Here is a 22,202-nt window from a genome sequence, read left to right as displayed (position 1 = left end):
GTTTATGCAACTAATAGGCATGATGGCCTCGTGCATATTCATAGTCCCTCATGCCAGACTACACATGCATCCTCTCCAAGAGTGCCTAGCAAGGCAGTGGAACCAGGCTCAAGGGCAATTACAGGACCTAGTGTTGGTGACCAGTCGGGCATATAACTCTCTGCATTGGGGGAATCCACAAAACCTTTGCAAAGGAAGACTGTTCCAAGAGCCTGTCCCACAAATAGTGTTAACTGCGGACGCATCCCTACTAGGATGGGGAGCCCATGTCCTACACTACACAGTACAGGGACTATGGACTCTACAACAAAAGAAGATGCACATCAACCTTCTGGAGCTGATGGCTATCTTTCTAGCTCTAAAAGCATTCAAGACACACTTATGCAACAAAACCGTGTTGATCCGGACGGACAACATGACAGCTATGTATTACATTCAAAAACAGGGAGGAACACACTCGCCACAGCTGTCTCATCTAGCTCAGCAATGTGGAAGTGGGCCATTTAAAGGAACATGTTTCTTATGGCGGAGCACCTCCCAGGCAAGGACAATCAAGTAGCCGACCTGCTCAGCAGGCACAGTCAACAAATGCACGAATGGGAGATTCACCCCAAAGTGCTCCAACCATTCTTCCAGAAGTGGGGACACCCGGAGATAGATCTGTTTGCCACAAGTGAAAACGCAAAATGCCAGTACTTTGCCGCCAGGTTCCCACATCCACAGTCGCAAGGCAATGCGATATGGATTAACTGGTCAGGCAAATTTGCGTACGCTTTTCCCCCTGCTCCATTATTACCGCTAGTGGCACGCAAACTACGACAACATTCACTGACGCTAATCCTAGTTGCTCCCAAAAAAGGCGCGAGGCAACCATGGTACACAACGTTCCTAGAACTGTCAGTGGTGCCTCATCAAAGACTGAGACTCACACCCAATCTTCTAACTCAGAGCCATGGAGAAATCCAACTTCCAGATCCGCAACAGCTGAACCTGGCGATCTGGCTCCTGAAATCCTAGAGTTTGGATACCTAAACTTGCCTCCAGACTGTATGAACATTATCAAGGAGGCAAGAAACCCCACTACCTGGGCATGTTATGCATCTAAGTGGAAACGTTTCATCATTTACTGCAGAAACAATGATATAAACCCACTTGATGCTTCTACTCAAAACATCATCTGCTATCTCTTGCACCTACAACGCTGCAATTTAGCCTATTCATCCATCAGGATACATCTAGCTGCATTAGCAGCATATCTTCAAAACAGGCAACACCTTTCACTTTTTAGGGTGCCAGCAATTAAAGCGTTTATGCAAGGACTCAAAAGCGTAATTCCTCCAAGACACCCACCTTCACCAGTCTGGAATCTAAACATTGTTCTAACCAGACTTATGGGACCACCTTTTGAACCACTACACTCATGCGAAATACAATTTATTACTTGGAAGGTGGATTTCCTTATTGCCATTACTTCGCTTCGAAGAGTTAGCGAGCTTCAAGCCCTAACTATTCAAGAGCCATTCATCCAAATACATGCGAATAGGGTAGTTCTCAGAACAAACCCTAAATTCATGCCAAAGGTGGTATCTCATTTCCACATAAATCAAACCATCGAACTGCCAGTGTTCTTTCAGAATCCACAAACAGTAGCTGAAAGGGCCTTGCATACTCTAGATGTCAAAAGAGCTCTGCTATACTATATAGACAGAACTAAGGCATTTCGAAAAACAAAACAGTTGTTTGTTGCTTTCCCATTTCAAAATCAGGTATAGCCAGATGTATCGTTAAATGCATCCAGATATGTTATTTAAAAGCCAAACGCACTTTAACAGTTCCCCCTAGGGCGCATTCCACACGCAAGCTAGGGGCATCCATGGATTTCCTGGGTAATATTACTTTACACAAAATTTGTAAAGCAGCCACATGGACAACAACACATACATTTACAAAACACTATTGTGTAGATGTACATTCAAAACAGCAAGCTGCTGTAGGACAGGCTGTTCTCAAAACTCTTTTTCAGACTGCTGCAGCTGACACAGGTAGCCACCGATAAGGGAGATACTCCTATACATTCTATGCACAGATATGAATTCAGCAGCCCACATGCCTCGAACGGAATATGCTACTTACCAGTATGAATCTGTTCTTGGCATGTAGGGCTGCTGACATTCTTATCGCCCACCCACCTCCCCGGTGCCTGCCGCAGCTGCAGCATTCACTCTTTGCATGGACATCTTTTACTGTACTATACTCCATCTCTGCCACAATGGCGAAAACAATCTGAGGATGGAGAGGATGCCCATGCGCACTGTAGTCCAAAGGAGGAGCCACCTATCTCGTGATACTTCGAAGACTCTTCCAGGACAACAATGTGCAATCATCCGGACCCAACACTAGGCGGCGATCTATGCACAGATAGGAATGTCAGCAGCCCTACATGCCAAGAACAGATGCATACTGGTAAGTAGCATATTCCTTCTTTACCCTCCCTCAGGCATCTATGGGTGAAAGGCAGAGTCAAAACCTCATGGAGATAGGCGCTTCCCAACGGTTCATGTCTGCCTCTGGCATAGTGTTTCGTACATGAACTGAATTTTAAAAAAGGGAAAGGGCAGTCTTATTAACCCATGAATCAGCCATACAGCTGAATTAGATTTAGCAACAGAAAAAGGCAAAGGTTCCAACTTTTCAATATGCAAAAGTGAATATGCAGCATACTTCATAGACATAAACTGTTGTTTTTCAGTCAAATTAAACAGTAAGAATAGAGAAGTATTCATGCAGTCCCAAGGCACTTTCCCAGATTTTAAAGTTTGTAAAGTCCAAGAAAACTACTTAATGGAACGCAATTGACTTTGACCATGGTACAAAACAGATACTTCATCCTGCACAATATCAACAACAGATGAAACAATATTATCTAATGTGTATATTCGGGAAGAAAGAGTATTGATGCTATTATCAACAACTGAAAACACTTTTTCTAAATTAGCCTGCTCAATAGCTCTTAATCTAGAAGCAGCTTCAATTTGAGACAGTTTCCAAACTTCATTGTATATAGCATATATCCATCTTTTTGTCCTGCCTCCTAAAGGGCCTTTAAGAAAGTCATTCAAATCAACATCGTCTGACAATTTGGAAAAATGAAGTTTAACTGATGCTAAGGTGGAATGCCTAAGCCAGATCTGACATAATTTGCCTACTGAATAGGTAGTAACAGAATGGGCGTTTTCAAAACGGGGATCCACTCTAACCTGTGTATAGCGAGGGGCTAAACCCAGAAAATGATGCTGGCAAGAATCTGAACTTTTTTGCCATAATAACCAACCTTTGGGATCAAAGCTGGAAATATTAAAGGAGGAATTTGTCATTAGGGCCCGCAATTCATCTAGGGACTTATCAGTATTCAGGGCTCGAAAATTCCGCTCGCATAGTCGAGCTAAATTTAACACGGTCGAGTTATTTTTAGGTCCTACTCGCCCTTTCTGGCGAGTAGGAAAAAAAACCAACGTTTGTCCTCTGTCTGTGAAAATGGAGCAAATGTGACCAGATAAGATGGATTTGGGCCCAGATCTTTGGACTGGGGTGAATGTGTGACATTGATCCACATTCTGTCCATCACCTGTTTTGTTTGCAAATTCTGCCCTAAGTGCGCTGGGGATGCTCAGACGTGGGTCCCAGACACTCCACACCACTGGAGTCAAGCTAGCCGGGCTGATGAGAGGTGTTACCTCGAAACCGGTCCGGTCCTCGGATGCTTGATTCCGTTCTGGGAAGGACATGGCTTTTGTAGTTCGGACTGGACTGTTCCCATGGGGCACAGGGTCAGAGCTGATTTGCATATCGCCATTGTCTAACCCAGGGTGGTGTGGAGTGCAAAAAAACTATGGATTTGGGCCCAGATCTTTGGACTGGGGTTAATGTGTGACATTGATCCACATTCTATCCATCACCTGTTTTGTTTGCAAATTCCGCCCTAAGTGCGCTGGGGATGCTCAGACGTGGGTCCCAGGCACTCCACACCACTGGAGTCAAGCTAGCCGGGCTGATGAGAAGTGTTAGCTCGAAACCGGTCCGGTCCTCGGATGCTTGATTCCGTTCTGGGAAGGACATGGCTTTTGTAGTTCGGACTGGACTTTTCCCATGGGGCACAGGGTCAGAGCTGATTTGCATATCGCCATTGTCTAACCCAGGGTGGTGTGGAGTGCAAAAAAACGATGGATTTGGGCCCAGATCTTTGGACTGGGGTGAATGTGTGACATTGATCCACATTCTGTCCATCACCTGTTTTGTTTGCAAATTCCGCCTTAAGTGCGCTGGGGATGCTCAGACGTGGGTCCCAGGCACTCCACACCACTGGAGTCAAGCTAGCCGGGCTGATGAGGTGTTACCTCGAAACCGGTCCGGTCCTCGGATGCTTGATTCCGTTCTGGGAAGGACATGGCTTTTGTAGTTCGGACTGGACTGTTCCCATGGGGCACAGGGTCAGAGCTGATTTGCATATCGCCATTGTCTAACCCAGGGTGGTGTGGAGTGCAAAAAAACGATGGATTTGGGCCCAGATCTTTGGACTGGGGTTAATGTGTGACATTGATCCACATTCTATCCATCACCTGTTTTGTTTGCAACTTCCGCCCTAAGTGCGCTGGGGATGCTCAGACGTGGGTCCCAGGCACTACACACCACTGGAGTCAAGCTAGCCGGGCTGATGAGGTGTTACCTCGAAACCGGTCCGGTCCTCGGATGCTTGATTCCGTTCTGGGAAGGACATGGCTTTTGTAGTTCGGACTGGACTGTTCCCATGGGGCACAGGGTCAGAGCTGATTTGCATATCGCCATTGTCTAACCCAGGGTGGTGTGGAGTGCAAAAAAACGATGGATTTGGGCCCAGATCTTTGGACTGGGGTGAATGTGTGACATTGATCCACATTCTGTCCATCACCTGTTTTGTTTGCAGATAAGATTTAAAGGCATTTTTATTGCTCACAAAGTTAATGAGCAATAAAGTGCCTTTAAATCTTGTTATCTTGTCACATTTGCACCGCTTTCATAGACTGAGGTCAAGTAGGTTGCAGTTAGGTCGAGGATATTTTTTAAGGTTCTAGTCCTGCAGGACTAGTTCCATTTTTTTGATTTTTCGAGCCCTGGTATTATTGTACCATGTAGAGTATTCCCCCAAATTCAGGAATAGAAGGGTATTTAATTTTTTAGTTGTAGCCAATCCCAAAAAAGTAGTTTGTGAAATACTCGAGTTCAAAAACAACATATAGTTTGGGATGAGACATGCACGAGGCAAAGCTTCAGTGCCCTGCACTTGCCAGCTTTTTGCCCCCCAAACAAATTTAAGATCAGTAGTATCTTTCCACAGCACCTATCCCCTATAGCTAATTGATCGATAAAGGACTTTGAATACAGTAATTTAGTTTGCATGATTCTAACTTTGGAAGAGGACTTAGCAGTCATCTTAAAATAAAAGGCGTCCAGATTGGATTGATTAAAATCAGTAAAATAAGTAAACTTTTTCAAAAGAGTTTTTGAGCTGCCTTCAATGGGAGCTGGACAATTTTCCCATTGTGTGTAATTTACCACATTTCTAAACGTGTGTGTGCTTTATGCAAGAAATGATTGCCACAGTGTCGGTAGCGAAATAAGTCTGCATAATTAGCTGAGTCTAAGTACAAATTTTCAGCATCAAAGGCAGCATAATATTTCAAATCAGAAAAAAGAGCGTCTACGGCTTGGACATCCCAGTCAGAGCGTATGTTTTGTTTTACAACATCCCCCATTAAAACACGAAGTACATTGGGGGACATTTATAACCTCTGTAGGGCAGTGTAACTGAAATTTAACAGCATTACACACAATCCAATCTAATACAGGCCAAGTCGTGATGTTGACAAAAGTCTGTTCCCTCTTCATGATGTGGGACGAGTAGTGGGGCGCCAAAGTTCCATCAAGTAATCTAATTGTAGATCATTCTTTAACATAATGTCCATTTATTAGACGAAAAAATACAATACAAACCCAATTGACATGAATAAAAACATTGAAAAAAGCACCAGCCAAATGTCCAATGGGGTATTAAAAAATGCCTTTTAAACCAAACAGCAAAAATTGAAATTTTCGATGGGGTACTCGGCGTTGTAGAGTTAGTGTCAAATGAAAAACGTGACTGGTCAACTGCACATGTCTGCACACCAGGCAACGTACATCTGTAGGATAGGTATACTCACTATCTTCATAGGGATCACCAGCCGGTGGATTCAATAATGGATTAGTAACTGTATGCATCTCAACGGCAGCGTCACGCCTGTTTGTACTCGCGGGAGCCAAAACAGAATTTCTCAGCATTGAGACCGCTTGTGTCATACTAAGAAGAATCGGCCACTCGTAGTTTGACTTTGTCAATGGAGATGTACCTGTTATCCTTGCGAAGGGGAAGTGGAGGTAAAATTACTGTTCCTGTACCTTGCACTCCAAGCACAGGAACTGGTGCACGATATGAGGGGCCGAACTCCTCCTTGTTCTCCACCTTCTCACGGGCCAGGTCACCGACTCGTGGTAGCCAGCCAACTACCAGAATCTGAAGTGTTGCATCAGATGTGGAGGGCAAATGTTCCTTTGCAAGACTGTCACAAGGGTCTTGTAGGTTCTGTAATACAGCAGAATGATCATCTTCATCATAGTGCAGCTGATGCCGCCATGTCTAGACCCTCAAGGTCCGTAACAAACATCTTTATGCCAAAGAGCCTTTCCTAAGGGGTCCGCCCACCCAGAGACCTTCTAGGGAGATTATTAAGTGCATGTTGAACGCTATATAGATAGGCCAGCCAGTTCCTGCCAGTACCTAAAATCCGCAAACATAACAATGATGCGGTCAACGCGACACAGATGCGGCCATAATGTCGTTTGTGAGATAAATATCATCAACGACTTGCTCTAAGATGCAGTATTTTTGCTAACATAAGCAGGCATATGATTAAAAATAATATGATCAGCATTGTTACAATTCCATAAAACACAAAGGGAGAAATCATGTTATAATGATAGTGGAAACAGGTCATATAGCCCCTTGTGAACCACCGTCCCCTGCTAAGAACTGGGTTTTATAATAATAGAAGGTCTCTTAGGCTTCAATGGGGAACCCCATACCTCCAAGATCAGCAGTGGTGAATCACATCACAGGATCAGCAAAAGCTCTCTCACTGGAAAAGGTTTTCTCCAAGTGCTCTCTAATCATGCATGCAGTGCAATATTAAATGCACTAGAATTTCAGTTAGCTGCAGCTGTGTTCGTGTTGTGTCTAGAGCGTGAGCCGATCAACCTGAATAACAGCATACATTGATATGGTGATCTTGAAGGCTTCTGCACAAAGTGTACAGACTAAGGTCGCGATGTAAGTCTAGGGATGTTAAAAACAAGCTGTTCTCATGCGAGGAAAATCAAGCAGTTTAACTTACAACAACAGTTACATGTAGTGTTGTGTGCAAAAGCTGCAAAGTGGCAAAATGGTGTTTAAACTTCTAATAAGCTTATGCTAACATAGCAATGTGTGCAAGCAGGACCCTGTCTTCACTGTACCCAAGGATACCAGGTAAAGGCTTCACATTATTGGACTGAATTTCTGCCATCAAGGCATAGATACCACCTGTTAAAGATCAGATTTAAAAGGAAGGTCAAGCTGAAGTGGTGACAAGGTGTGGCAGGAATTTCTACAGGATATTTGTAAGGTAGCAGGGCCCAATCCCCCAAGACAGCAATAACTATCTGTTGCTGGCTGCAATCCCGGATTCTCAGCCCAGTAGGAATGGATCATCAGAGCAGAGACTTGTAAGAGTTCATGGTCTTAAGAGGCTAGATTTACTACTCCATGTCATGGTTCCCCTGAATCTCATTGTTTCACACATACACAGCTTATTTTCTCTCGCGGATTAATAGTCCTAGAAGGGTGAAGCTGTGGTTGATTTCAATAATGATTGTCAATGAACTTCCGTTGCTAACTGATGTGCAATGTTATGGAGCTGGTTATTCAAATAAAAAGAATTTTTAAAAAATAGTCCTAGAAGGTGCCTACAGGGTCAGACAGAAGCGACATGAGTATCATCTCCCCAAAGTCAAGGAAGGTGGAGAGATCGGGGCATTCAAAGCCTCATACTTTGAGGCCGGACAAATAGTCCTTGCCTGTGCAGGGTTCCCAACCAGAACAGAAATGTAAGGGGAATGGGTCTTTTAGTACCGCTCTACTGATCAGAGTCCGCTGCTAAGGTGTGCTGGTGTTAGACTTGGTTCAGGAGATCAATAGGTGCTGGATCCAAGAGACTGGTGCGTGTCCGCTAGCAGAGATGTGAAATTCAGGAAACCCCGAGTTGTGATCAGTAGACCAGTTTGTCAGTTCTGTAGGAAAATGAATGTTGCAAAGCCCTATATTCCTTAATAGGGCCAAACAGCATGTGTGGCTATTGTTTGTTTGCTTTAGCAAGACAAGCGGCCCCAAGATACATTTCTGTCAGACAGGAAAGAAACCCAACATCTCTCTAGACAAGCTTCTAGTAAAGGTTTGGATTTGTGCAAGTGGAAGCAATGGGCTGGATGAGTGTAACAGTCTACCTAGAGATAATTGTCTATTCTGCTTTGGGAGTTGGGAGAGAGTAAAAGAAACTTGAGCTAGTATTTTGACTGAAGCAGACTACTGGATGGTACTGCAGAAAACCCTTCTTGAAGCATCTTCATATTTGGGGATACACAGCAAGAGAGGAAAATTATTTCAGATGCTAACTTTTTCACATTGCTGAGCCAGAATGCGTATAGTATAAGAAAGTATCAAGAGATTTAAGGTCTAGTGTACTTACAAAGTGATAAAAGCATGTGTGGCTAACATTGTATCTGCTTCAGTCATGTTTTATGTGCCTTGCTTACTTTGTTTTTTATGCCTGTTTGTCTTTTATATTTTTATGCTGTATAGCGGATTTAAGGATATCGGCCAGTCAGGCTACCTGTGTTCAGAATGTTGGCTTCCTGTTGGCAACTAAGCATTGTGATAACATGATAAGGTTGCCTTTGTAAAATCAAATTAGATAAGAGAAACTTAAATTTGCTTCTGTGGCTACAATATAGAATAACTACCCCCTCCTTCAGCATCACTTTTGTGGATCGGTGCATTTGTTCAAAATAATCTCAAGCCAAATAGCTGACCTCCAGGACTACAAACCAGTGAGCCAGTCTCAAGAGTATGTAGAAGCCTAAGCTAAAGACATCCAGTTTGGAAGAACCTTCTCTGCCCGTCTCAGAATGGCCACATTTATCAGAAATCATGTTCAGTGAGTTACCTTGCACACATACCTAATCCTGGACATGAAACTCCGTTCCCAAAATGTTGGCTATATGATACATACCTTGGAATTTTTGATCACCTCAATATCAAAACTAAATGGATAACTCCTACTTCTCGTCTCATAGTCACCCAAGCAATTTGTTTTTTTTTCTGCCCAAGAAGTTTCATTGTTAGGATCAGCCCTAATAGCTCCAAAGCTTTTATGCATTATATATCCTCTTATGTCTTGTTTTGATAGCTGTGTAAAGTGCCAATCAGTAACTGGAATGTCTTAAAAACCCTTGAAATGCTAGGCGGGTTCTACTGTCAAGCTCTGACTGTGTAAATGCCCTTTCCTTTGTTCCGGGGTGTAGAAACTTTGCCTAGACTAGTACACATCTCATTGTTTTTGTTAAGTAGTAATATGTCCTAATGTTGGGTTGATTTCAGATCAAAGACTTTGAGATAATAGGAATCATTTAATTACTTTTTAAAGAAATTCATATTATTTTCACTGTTCTTGCAATATCCCTGTTAAGTAAAACGCAATGTGCTTTCTTTCAAAGCTTCTACTTGATTGTGGCTTAGGCAATGGTGGGACATCAGAAGGAGGTACTGAAGCTGTTGTGGCACAACACAGATTACTAATCTTCTGCCAACTCAAAAGCATGCTGGATATTGTTGAACATGATCTCCTGAAACCTCATTTGCCATCCGTCACATACTTGCGTTTAGATGGAAGCATACCTGCTGGTCAGCGGCAATCTATTGTGTCTCGGTAAGAGTGCTTTTATTATAAAAGTGATGTTTATTTTCAGATCGATTCAAAAAGATTTTTTCGCATGAATACTTCTTACTGTAGATTCCTCACATTGGGCCCGATTCACAGAATGAACTTAAGACTCAATCTTAAACTTACTACTATTTTGGTATTCACAGAATGCAGTTACTACTTTTGGCATTCACAGAATGAACTTACTATTTTTGGTATCACAGAAGTTAGGATTTTGTCTTAAGTTTGTCTTAAGACAGACTTAAGACTGACTTAAGACAGACTTAAGACAAAATCCTAACTTCTGTGAATACCAAAAGTAGTAAGTTCATTCTGTGAATGCCAAAAGTAGTAAGTGCATTCTGTGAATACCAAAATAGTAGTAAGTTTAGGATTGAGTCTTAAGTTCATTCTGTGAATCGGGCCCATTTTTAATACACCAAGCAACAAACTGATTAGGAGGTTTTTCTCAGCATTATTCCCATTGTGCAGCTCCGCATTGACTTTTTCCCACCCCAGAAGTGATGCTGGAGCCTTATATATGTGCGCCATCCCTGCAGTGTGACATAAAATGTGTTCTTTCTGTGCTTTCAGATGCGATTCCTTAGCTCGCTTTCTCAACTTTGTTTTCCTTTTAAAGAGTTTTTCTTATGTATATTCCTTCAGTCTGCAAGACTACAGAGTTTAAATGTTGTAAGGACTCTATCTGAAAGAAACAGGTTAGTATTAGATTCCTTACCTTAGAATATCCCCAGGCGTCCGACTGGATCAGGAAATTTTTGCGTAGCAGTACCCTTGCGCGTCGGTAGTCGTAGTCTGCGGCTCAGCGTCCGTTGTCAGTGTCGTGGGCGCCGTGATGACGTCGTCGGAGTACTTAGACGCCGCCTCCGCGTGCTGACGTCGGTTCTTTTTTTCCGCGCCAGCAGCACAGATCCGGAAAAAGTGGTACCTTAGTCACTTTTTGACTAAACTTTGTTGTGATCTCTTTTGATCCTTTTTTGAGTCTTCGACTCCGAACGGTGCCAGTAGGGATGCCAGGTTTCAAGCCCTGTGAGGACTGCGACGGACTGATGTCGGTCACCGACCCTCACCGCCGGTGCCTCCACTGTCTCGGCGTCGATCAAGACGACAAGGCCTGCTCCGACTGCCGGGCCCTGACTTCGAAAGCTAGGCGGGAGCGGTCCCGCAAGCAGCTCGAACTCCGGCAGTCGGCTCCGCGCCGCGAGAGGTCCCGGTCCGGACGAAGGTTGAGGGACAGGTCCCGGGGTCAGAGCCATCATAGCTCTGGGAGTCGCCATTACGCCATTATACTCATGACGCGGCTCCGTCTGAGTTGCGGGCGTCGCGACCTGCCCCATACCCTCCGGTCCCTGGGCAGCAAGCAACGCCGGAGGAGATCGAGCGTTTCCTCATGGCCATGAGGTCCCTCACTCCTCCGGCGGTCTCCGCGGCGCCTCCGGGCCCAGCGGACCCGTCTGGGGGCCCTAGCGGGTTGGGTGCTCCGGCCCCAACGCCGGCGGTTGCTTCGACTGCCGACGCCTTCGGCCCGGCGCCGCAGGGCCCCACTGGATCCGGATCGTCGCCGGTCGACCTGACTCCTCATCGGCGCCGGTCCCTCAGGTGTCACCTCCGGCGCCGTCCTCGGGCGGCGCCGTCCCCGATGCCTCCCTGGACCCGGTTCCGGCACCGCTGGGCGCCGCTCTCGACGCCGCTTGGGGAGTTTTACTTCAATGAACCAGCCCCATCGTTTGACAACCCTGATTATCAGCGGATGGGTGATGAGGAGTATTGGGAGGGGTCTGAGGACCCTCTGACACGTGAGTCAGTCCCAGGAGGACTGGACAGGTCTTGGGGATGCCAGTGGTCTGGACACTTCGCCAGACACTGGTTTTGTCTCGCCTCCTACTGTGGTTATGGAGGAGGGGGCATCCTTCAGTGTGGTGTTGACGTGGGCGGTTAAGGCCTTGGCCCTTGAGCTCCCCGTCGCGGCCGTGAGGACTAACCTCCTCACTGAGGTCCTTAAGCCGCAGTCAAGCTCCATGGAGCCTATGCTGCCGTTTAATGAGGCCTTGTCGGACGTTCTTTTGGGCACTTGTTCCAGGCCCGCTACAGGTTCGCCTGTAGATAGGAACGTGGCCAGACGCCACCGCCCGGCTCCGGGCGACCCATGTTTCCTGTCCACCCACCCCACCCCCGAGAGTCTGGTTATCCAGGCCTCTAACTCCCAGACCGCCTTCCCGTCGGCTCCCCCTGATCGGGAATCCAAGAGGTACGAGGCCTTTGGCAAGAAGGTCTTCTCGTCCCTTAGCTGTGGACTGCGGTCTTCCAACACCGCATGCCTCTTGGGCCGTTACACCCATTCTATATGGGAAACGGTGGCGGAATTGCTGCCAGAGTGTCCGTTGGAGGTACGGGCCAAACTCGGCCAAGCCCTGGTGGAGGGCCGGGACGCAGCGAAATATTCGATCAGGTGCGGACTGGACATAACTGATTCGTTGGGCAGAGCGATGGCTACGACGGTGGCGATTCGACGCCACGCCTGGCTCAGATCCGCCAACTTCTCGGCTGATGTCCAGAATACCCTCATGGACATGCCGTTCGATGGCCGTCGCCTCTTTGGCGACAAGGCAGACCACGCGCTTGAGCGCTTTAAGGACTCCAGGGCTACGGCCAAGTCCTTGGGCCTCTCGGCCCCACGCCAGCAAGTGGCTGCTTTTCGCTCCTTTCGTGGCCAAGGAAGGGGCGTCTCCACACGTGCCGCCAGCCACTCGCCACAAACTGTCGTCCAGCGCGGTGGCGGCCGTGGAAACCGCCGTGGAGGCGGTCAGGGAGGCAAGCGGAGCCAGTCCACACCTGCCCCCGCAGCATCACCCTCTAAACCCTCCTAGTCCGTGCTTTTCGGCCCATGTGACGCCAGTGGGGGGCAGGGTTCGCCATCACCACTCTCACTGGCGCACAGTCACTTCGGACAGGTGGGTGCTGCAGATCGTCCGAAGGGGCTACTCCCTCCCCTTCGAGACGACCCCTCAAGCCATGCCACCGCAACACCACCGCGTATCGGGGGATCATTTGCGGCTCCTGCAGGAGGAAGTTTCGACCCTCTTGGCCAAGGGGGCCATCGAGCGCGTTCCTGGGCCAGAAGTAGGTTGTGGTTGCTACTCCCACTACTTCTTGGTACCCAAGAAGGGCAAAGGGGGCCTACGCCCTATCTTGGATCTGAGGAACGTCAACGGCTTCCTCCGGAAGGAGAAGTTCAAAATGCTGACACTGGCTCAGGTCTTAGCTGCCCTAGACCCAGGAGACTGGATGGTAGCGTTGGACTTGCAGGATGCGTATTTCCACATCCCCGTCCTGCCGGCCCACCGGCGCTACCTGCGGTTCACGGTAGGCCTCGAGCACTTTCAGTTTACCGTGCTCCCCTTCAGCCTTACAAGCGCCCCACGGGTGTTCACGAAGGTGATGGCGGTGGTCGCAGCTCACCTGCGCAGGTTAGGGGTTTCAGTCTTCCCCTACCTAGACTGGTTGTTGAAGGCGGGCTCGCCCCAGGCAGTCGTCAACCACCTCTAGACTACGGCGGATTTCCTGCACAGGCTGGGATTCTCCATCAATGTGCCGAAGTCACACCTGTGCCCCTCTCAGAAGCTCCTTTTCATCGGAGCGGTTCTCGACTCGGCGCAGTTTAGGGTTTACCCGCCCAAACAGCGAGTCCGGGATATTCAGGCCCTGATCACGATCTTCAGGCCGTTATCCCGGATTTCGGTCAAGCTGACGCTGCGGCTTCTGGGGCTGATGGCCTCCTGCATCCTTCTGGTGCATCACGCACGGTGGCGGATGCGGGCTCTGCAGTGGGACCTGAAGTTTCAGTGGGCCCAGCACCGGGGCAACCTTTCCGACCATGTCCTGATCTCGGAGGGCACTGCGAGACAGCTGCAGTGGTGGCTCACGGACCGCAATTGGGTCAACGGCAGATCCCACTCCCTTCCCCAACCGGAGCACGTAGTTGTGACGGACGCGTCCCTCCAGGGCTGGGGTGGCCACTTGGGAGAGGCGGGGATCAGAGGACTCTGGTCTCCGGCGGAGTCCCGGCTCCATATCAATCTGTTGGAGCTGCGGGCGATTCGTCTGGCACTGAAAGCATTCCTCCCGTCTGTCCGAGGGAGTGCAGTGCAGGTGTTCACGGACAACACCACCGCCATGTGGTACTGCAACAAACAAGGCGGGGTGGGGTCGTGGACCCTATGCCAGGAGGCTCTGCGCCTCTAGCAATGGCTGGAACATCAGGGCGTGACTCTGGTGGTTCAACACCTGGCAGGTTCTCTGAACGCCAGGGCGGACTAACTCAGCCGTCGGTGCTCTATGGATCACGAATGGCGTCTGAACTCGGACGTGGCGCAAGGCCTCTTTCTGCGTTGGGGAGAGCCTTGGTTAGATCTATTCGCCACCGAAGAGAACGCGCAATGTCATCAGTTCTGCGCGTTGGAATTCCAAGGCGGCACTCGCTCGGCGACGCTTTTCGTCGCGAGTGGAGCTGCGGTCTGTTGTACGCCTTTCCGCCTATACCTCTTCTGCCCAGAGTGCTGAAGAAGATCAAGCGCGACCGAGCACAAGTCATCCTTGTGGCTCCGGACTGGGCACGAAGGTACTGGTATCCCGAGCTACTCAGTATGTCAGTCGATCCCCCGGTTCGTCTGCCTCTTCGGGAGGACCTTCTGTCGCAGCAGCAGGGGACGGTCCTCCACCTGAACCTGTCCAGTCTCCACCTCCATGCTTGGAGATTGAGCGGCGACAGTTGAGGCCATTTGACTTGCCTCCTGAAGTTTGCAACATCATTCTGGCAGCCAGGCGTCCCTCCACGAAAACGGTATACGCCTGCAGGTGGAACAAATTTGTGGCATGGTGCACAGCAAAGGCTGTGGATCCTCTCAATGCCCCTCTCTCTGAGATTCTTCTCTTCCTTCTTTCTCTTGCCCAGCAGGGCTCTGCTTTGGGCACTATCAAGGGCTATCTTTCGGCTCTTTCAGCCTTTCTGAGGCTGCCTGACCAACCTTCTTTGTTCAAGTCCCCCATAGTTAACAGATTTCTGAAGGGCATCACTCATACCTTTCCTCCCGTTCCTTTCGTGATGCCTCAGTGGGACTTGAACCTGGTTCTGACCTTTCTGATGTGCGCTCCCTTTGAGCAACTTCATAACTGTCCGCTTCGCCTTCTTTCTTTGAAGACTGCCTTCCTGGTAGCCATCACCTCTGCCAGGAGAGTGAGTGAGCTCCAGGCCCTCTCTTGTAAGCCCCCTTTCCTTTCAGTCCATCCGGACAAGGTTGTTTTGAGGACTAGGCCCTCCTTCTTGCCAAAGGTGGTCACGGCCTTCCACATTGGGCAGTCCATCACATTGCCCACCTTCTTTCCGCCTCCGCACCCCTCGAGAGAGGAGGAGAGGCTCCACCGTCTGGACCCAAAACGTGCGCTCTCGTTCTATCTGGATCGCACACGCCAGTTCCGGGTGGATGATCAGCTCTTTGTTGGGTACGCGGGCGCTAAGAAAGGGAAAGCGATGCACAAGAGGACCATTTCTCGATGGATTATCATGTGCATCCAGGCGTGTTACTCCTTGGCTAAGAAGGAACCACCTGTTGGGCTGCGGGCTCATTCCACTCGAGCCACGGCCACTACAACTGCCTTGGGCCGAGGTGTGCCCTTGCAGGACATTTGCCAGGCAGCTACGTGGGCCTCGTTGCACACGTTTGCTAGGCACTACTGCCTGGATCGTCAAGTCCGGAGAGACGGCTACTTTGGCCGCTCCGTTCTCCAGGACTTTCTGGTGTAAATATTGGTTCGCAGACCCACCACCACGGAGATGGTATTGCTGGGGTATCTATTCTAAGGTAAGGAATCTATCACTAACGTGTCTCTTTCAGATGCACAAGTTACTACTTGTGTAACGATATATCTGTAAGAGACATTAGTTAGTGATAGATTCCTTACCGACCCACCCATCCTCCCCGTTCTGCGAACCGATATCTAGGGTTAAGGTCATCCCCTTTCAGGGCCCTAGTTTCTTGGCACCAGTGTCGGTTTTTGTCATGGCTCTGCGCTTCTGGCGCGGAAAAGCTGTGGCTAAGAACTGACGTCAGCACGCGGAGGCGGCGTCTAAGTACTCCGACGTCATCACGGCGCCCACGACGCCGACGACGGACGCGGAGCCGCAGACGACGCCTACCGATGCGCAAGGGTACTGCTACGCAAAACTTTCCGGATCCAGTCTGACGCCTGGGGATATTCTAAGGTAAGGAATCTATCACTAACTAATGTCTCTTACAGATATATCGTTACACAAGTAGTAACTTGTGCAATTAGACCTTAACCAACGTTCTTTTGGGCACTTGGTCCAGGCCCGCTACAGGTCAGCTTGTAGATAGGAAATTGGCCAGAAGCCTCCACCCGGACGACCCTGCTTTCCTGTCCACCCACCCCACCCCTGAGAGCCTGGTCAGCCAGGCCTCTATCTCCCAGACCGCATTCCCGTCAGCTCCGCCTGATCGGGAATCCAAGAGGTATGAGAATTATGGAAAGAAGATATTCTCCTCCCTTAGTTTGGGACTGCGGTCTTCCAACACTGCATGCCTCTTGGGCCGCTACACCCACTCCCTGTGGGACACGGTCGCGGATGTGCTGCCACAATGCCCGGCGGAGGTCAAGTCTAAACTCGCCCATGCCTTTACGGAGGGACGAGATGCGGCACGTTTTTCCATCCGGTGTGGGCTGGATACCTACACGAAGGGATGACAGACCTACACAAAGGGATGACAGACGTAGCCAAGTGGATGATGAGCAGCCGCCTGAAACTGAACTCGGACAAGACGGAAGTCCTCATCCTGGGATCTTCACCCTCCGCCTGGGACGACTCCTGGTGGCCCCCGCCCTGGGCAGCGCACCCAAACCAACAGACCACACACGCAACCTGGGCTTCATCCTGGACTACTCCCTCTCCATGACCAGACAAGTCAACGCCGTCTCCTCGTCATGCTTCAACATCCTGCGCATGCTACGCAAGATCTTCCGGTGGATCCCCACCGAGACTAGGAAGACGGTCACCCAGGCCCTCGTCACCAGCCATCTGGACTACGGCAACTCTCTCTACGCCGAAACTACCGCCAAACTCCAGAAGAGACTCCAGCGGATCCAGAACTCCCTCCCGACCCACCTCCGCCTGACCCAGGACCACCTCGCCTTCAGGAAGCAGCTCAAGACCTGGCTGTTCGAGCAGTAGCGGACCCCCCTCCCCAGCGCCTTGAGACCCTCCGGGTGAGTAGTGCGCTATATAAATGCTGTGATTGATTGATTGATTGATACCACCAATTCACTGGGCAGAGCGATGGCAACGACGGTGGCGATTCGTCGCCATGCCTGGTTGAGGTCCGCCAACTTTTCAGCGGATGGCCATAATACTCTCATGAACATGCCGTTTGTCCGTCGCCTTTTCGGTGACAAGGCGCAGACCATGCGCTTGAGCGCTTTAAGGAGTCCAGGGCTACAGCCAAGTCATTGGGCCTCTCGGCCCCGCGCCAGCAAACGGGTGCCTTTCGCTCCTTTCGTGGCCAAGGAAGGGGCGCCCCCACACGTGCTGCCAGCCACGCTTCGCAGACTAACATCCAACATGGTGGCGGCCGTGGAAACCGCTGTGGAGGCGGTCGGGGACAACGGCGAGGCCAGTCCACACCTTCCCCCGCAGCATCCGCCTCAAAACCTTCCTAGTCCGTGCATTCAGGTCCAAGTGATGCCAGTGGGGGGCAGGATTCGCCATCACCACTCCCACTGGCGCACTGTCACATCGGACAGGTGGGTGCTGCAAATCGTCTGAAGGGGCTACTCCCTCCTCTTCGAGACGACCCCTCCAGCCATGCCACCGAAATAACACCGCGTATCGGGGGATCATTTTGCGGCTTCTGCAGGAGGAAGTTACGGCCCTCTTGGCCAAGGGGGCCATCGAGCGCGTTCCTGGGCCAGAAGTAGGGTGTGGTTGCTACTCCCACTACTTTCTGGTACCCAAGAAAGTCAGAGGGGGCCTAAGCCCTATCTTAAACCTACGGAACGTCAACGGCTTCCTCCGGAAGGAGAAGGTCAAAATGCTGACACTGGCTCAGATCTTGACTGCCCTGGACCCAGGAGATTGGATGGTAGTGTTGGACATGCAGGACGCTTATTTCCACATCCCCGTCCTGCCGGCCCACTGGCGCTACCTGCGGTTCAAGGTAGGCCACAAGCTCTTTCAGTTTAAGGGCTCCCCTTCAGCCTTACAAGCGTCCCACGGTCCTCAGAAGCTTGTTTCCGGTCCAGGTAAGACATGGCTTGGCAGTTCGGGCTGGACTGTTCCCATGAGGCACAGGGTCAGACTGATTTGCATATAGCCATGTCTGAACTGGGGTGGCAGAGTGGGCTAAAGAAGGGTGATGGATTAAACCCAGATCTTTTGACTGGGTGTGAGTGTTTGATTGATTCAGATGCTCCGTCCATCAGCACCCCCTTTTGTACTGCTTCTGTCGCAGCAGATGGGGACGGTCCTCCACCCAAACCTGTCCAGTCTCCACCTCCATGCTTGGAGATTGAGCGGCGACAGTTGAGGCCATTTGACTTGCCTCCTGAAGTCTGAAACATCATTCTGGCAGCCAGGCCTCCCTCCACAAAGTCGGTATACGCCTACAGGTGGAACAGATTTGTGGCATGGTGCACAGCAAAGGCTGTGGATCCTGTCTCTGCCCCTCTTCCTTCTTTCTCTTGCCCAGCAGGGCTCTGCTCTGGGCACTATCAAGGGCTACCTTTCTGTCCTTTCAGCCTTTCTAAGGCTGCCTGATCAACCATCTTTGTTCAAGTCCCCTATTGTAACTCGTTTTCTGAAAGTCATCACACACACGTTTCCACCTGTTCCTTTTGTGATGCCTCAGTGGGACTTGAACCTGATCCTTACTTATCTGATGTCCGCTCCCTTTGAGCCACTTCACAACTGTCCTATCCGCCTTCTTACTCTGAAGACTGCTTTTCTGGTTGCTATCACCTCTGCCAGGAGAGTGAGTGAGCTCCAGGCTCTTTCATCCAAGCCTCCTTTCCTTTCTGTCCATCTGGACAAGGTTGTGTTGCGGACTAGACCCTCTTTCCTGCCCAAGGTTGTCACGGCCTTCCACATCGCGCAGTCTATCACCTTGCCCACCTTCTTTCCGGCTCCGCATCCCTCAAAGGAGGAAGAGCGGCTCCACCGTCTGGACCCAAAACGTGCGCGCTCATTCTATCTGGATCGCACACGCTAATTCCGGGTGGATGACCAACTCTTTGTTGGTTACGTGGGCGCTAAGAAGGGACGGGCGGTACACAAGCGGACCATCTCTCATGGGTCATCTTGTGTATCAAGGCTTGTTACTCCTTGGCAAAGAAGGAGCCTCCTCTTGGGCTGAGGGCCCATTCCACTCGGGCCACGGTGGCTACCACTGCCCTGGGCCGGGGTGTCCCCTTGCAGGACATCTGTCAGGCAGCTACGTGGGCATCTCTGCACACGTTTGCGAGACACTACTGTCTGAACAGCCAAGTCCGGAGGGATGGCTTCTTTGGCCGTTCCGTCCTCCGGGACTTTCTGGTGTGATTATTGGTTCGCAGACCCACCACCGGGGTTGGTATTGCTGGGGTATCTATTCTAAGGTAAGGAATCTAATACTAACCTGTTTCTTTCAGATGAACAAGTTACTTACCTTCGGTAACGATATATCTGTAAGAAACAGTAGTTAGTATTAGATTCCTTACCGCCCCACCCATCCTCCCCATTCTGCGAACCGATATCTAGGGTTAAGGTCATCCCCTTTCAGGCCCCTAGTTTCAATGGCACCAGTGTTGGTTTTTAACATGGCTCTGTGTTTCTGGCGCGGAAAAACTGTCTAAGATCTGACGTCAGCACGCGGAGGCGGCGTCTAAGTACTCCGACGTCATCACGGCGCCCACGACGCCGATGACGGACGCGGAGCCGCAGACGTCGCCTACCGACGCGCAAGGGTACTGCTACACAAAAATTTCCGGATCCAGTCTGACGCCTGGGGATATTCTAAGGTAAGGAATCTAATACTAACTACTGTTACTTAAAGATATATCGATACCGAAGGTAAATAACTTGTTCCAGAAGCAGATTTCTATGAAAGATCTCCATCCGGTATGTCTGTGGTGTCTAGGGCCTTCGCACAACTTCAAGTCTTGTGGAGACTCACTAGATCAATTTCTAGGCTATCTGGGACCTCAAAGCCAAGCCCTCCATCGCCGCATACAGTCTGAAGGTGCATAACAGCTGTTCCAAATTGAGGACGAGAACCTTTTTCTGAGGCCCTTCCTGTGAACGCTCCTATTCACACCCCAGGTCATCAGGTAAGTCCAAATAAAAAAAAAACACAAGTGTGCCACTCCTTCCTGCCACTCTTCAGGAGAAGTCACAAGGACGTCAAGATGCCTCCTGATCTCATTCCCAGTCTCCTACAGAGGAAACGATAACACTTCATACAGATGTAACCTAAATTTCGAGATGCATCAGCAACGCCAAAACACGTTCAGGCTTTTTAAAAAAAAGCCATGTTTGGTATCCTCTGCATCCTTCCTGGCTCCATCTGGTGAGCCTTCAGGCCCTAAGGATTCAAGGAGGGCTCCAGGCAGGTTACAATTGGCAGATTATCCTCTGTCATCTCTGCCTCTTGACTCCACTGTGGGGTTCACTCCAATTCAGAGCAAAATCCCAACCTGACTTTGAATTTGGCATCTTGAGTCTCGTCAGTCCCTGACTCATAGACCCCAGTGCTGGAGGAATAACCCATTGTCTTATGGTCGCTGAAGTGAACCAAACACTACCTCAATCAAAGTCCTACCCACCACAACCTTTGACGTAGCCGATCTAATCTCATTTGACTCTGATAGAACGTTGCCTGTATCTAGAACGTTTTGCATTCCTATTCCTTCAAACTGAGAATACAGCCAACATTGTGATGGAGATGAAAGGAAATATTATAGAATTATAATTGAGGACAATCTTTAGATGGACCTTCAGGACACCAGGATTCTGGGTTGAATGTTCCCACTGGCACCTCTACATCGGAATCTGCTTATTTTGCTGTGGTGATCTGATGGACTGTTGAAGTTCTAGATCTTCACCTTCCATCTGTGAAAGTAAAGACAAATTTCCTGACTGAAGTCCTGCAGCCTGGACACACTTCCACAGAACCACTTCTCTTTAATGTAGGCCTGACTAACACACTGATGAGCACTTGTGGCAAGCCTGGCACTTGTGGCAAGCCTGGCGCTTGCACACCAGTCAACATACAGGGTACCAGAAAAAAAACTGCCTCCTTCCTTCATACAAGACAATACACCTGTAAGCTTGGTGATCCAGGCATCTGAGTAGGCTCAATCCTAGCACACTCTCTACTACGCCTCTCCATAGCGAATCAAACTTATGGCGGCATTCAGGAAAAGGATGTTCTCCTCATCTAGCCTCACATGCTTTGTGGAATACGGTAAGCGAGATCTTTCCGACAGTCCTAGAAGAACACCACACCAGCCTTGTGCAGTTCATCCAAGATGGTCAAGACACAATAAAGTAAGTCATCTGCTAGGCTCGACACCACTGACTGCTTGAGGAGGTCAGTTTGCTCCAGTGTGGTGCTTTGACTCCACACTTTGATGTGATCCACGGACTTCTTGAGTCATTCAAGTGTCCCTAATACATGCAATTTGATGGAAATCGTGGGTTCAGAGATAAGGCAAACCTGGCCTTGGAGTCCTTTAACTAAAGCAAGGCCACATGTCACTCGCTCAGCCTTCCTGCACCAATCAGGAAGTTTAATAATGTTGGACTTTTCAAAGGTTTGGGAGCGACTTATTAGAAAGGCAACACCATGGTCCACCTCTACAGCAACCGATGCCCAGTTCTTTCAAGGCTAGGGATCCAGCCGCTATGTACAAGCACTTCAGCGTAATGGTCCGTCCCCCACCTCTCCTGCTACTGCCACCAAAATATTTTAGCTTGCCATCAGCTGTTGGAGACAGGATAACATTTTTCATCCACAGGTGTTAATTCATTGCATCTGAAAGATGGATGTTTCC

At 49.4% G+C, this 22,202-nt stretch overlaps 1 protein-coding gene across 2 annotated transcripts in view; it reads left to right on the top strand.

Moving 5' to 3' along the window:
* Positions 1–22,202, top strand: part of BTAF1 (B-TFIID TATA-box binding protein associated factor 1) — a 1,094,445-nt gene that overhangs the window by 1,046,168 nt on the left and 26,075 nt on the right. For both annotated transcript variants that reach the window (XM_086922506.1, XM_086922505.1), the window contains exon 35: positions 9,880–10,091. In XM_086922506.1, coding sequence (XP_086778632.1) covers positions 9,880–10,091 — 212 coding nt within the window. The remainder of the gene's footprint in view (positions 1–9,879; positions 10,092–22,202) is intronic.

Source organism: Lissotriton vulgaris, chromosome 5 (assembly GCF_964263255.1).
Source record: "Lissotriton vulgaris chromosome 5, aLisVul1.2, whole genome shotgun sequence".
Classification (NCBI taxonomy): domain Eukaryota; kingdom Metazoa; phylum Chordata; class Amphibia; order Caudata; family Salamandridae; genus Lissotriton; species Lissotriton vulgaris.
The sequence above is the reverse complement of the archived record's forward strand: the minus strand, read 5'-3'. Positions and strand labels throughout refer to the sequence as shown.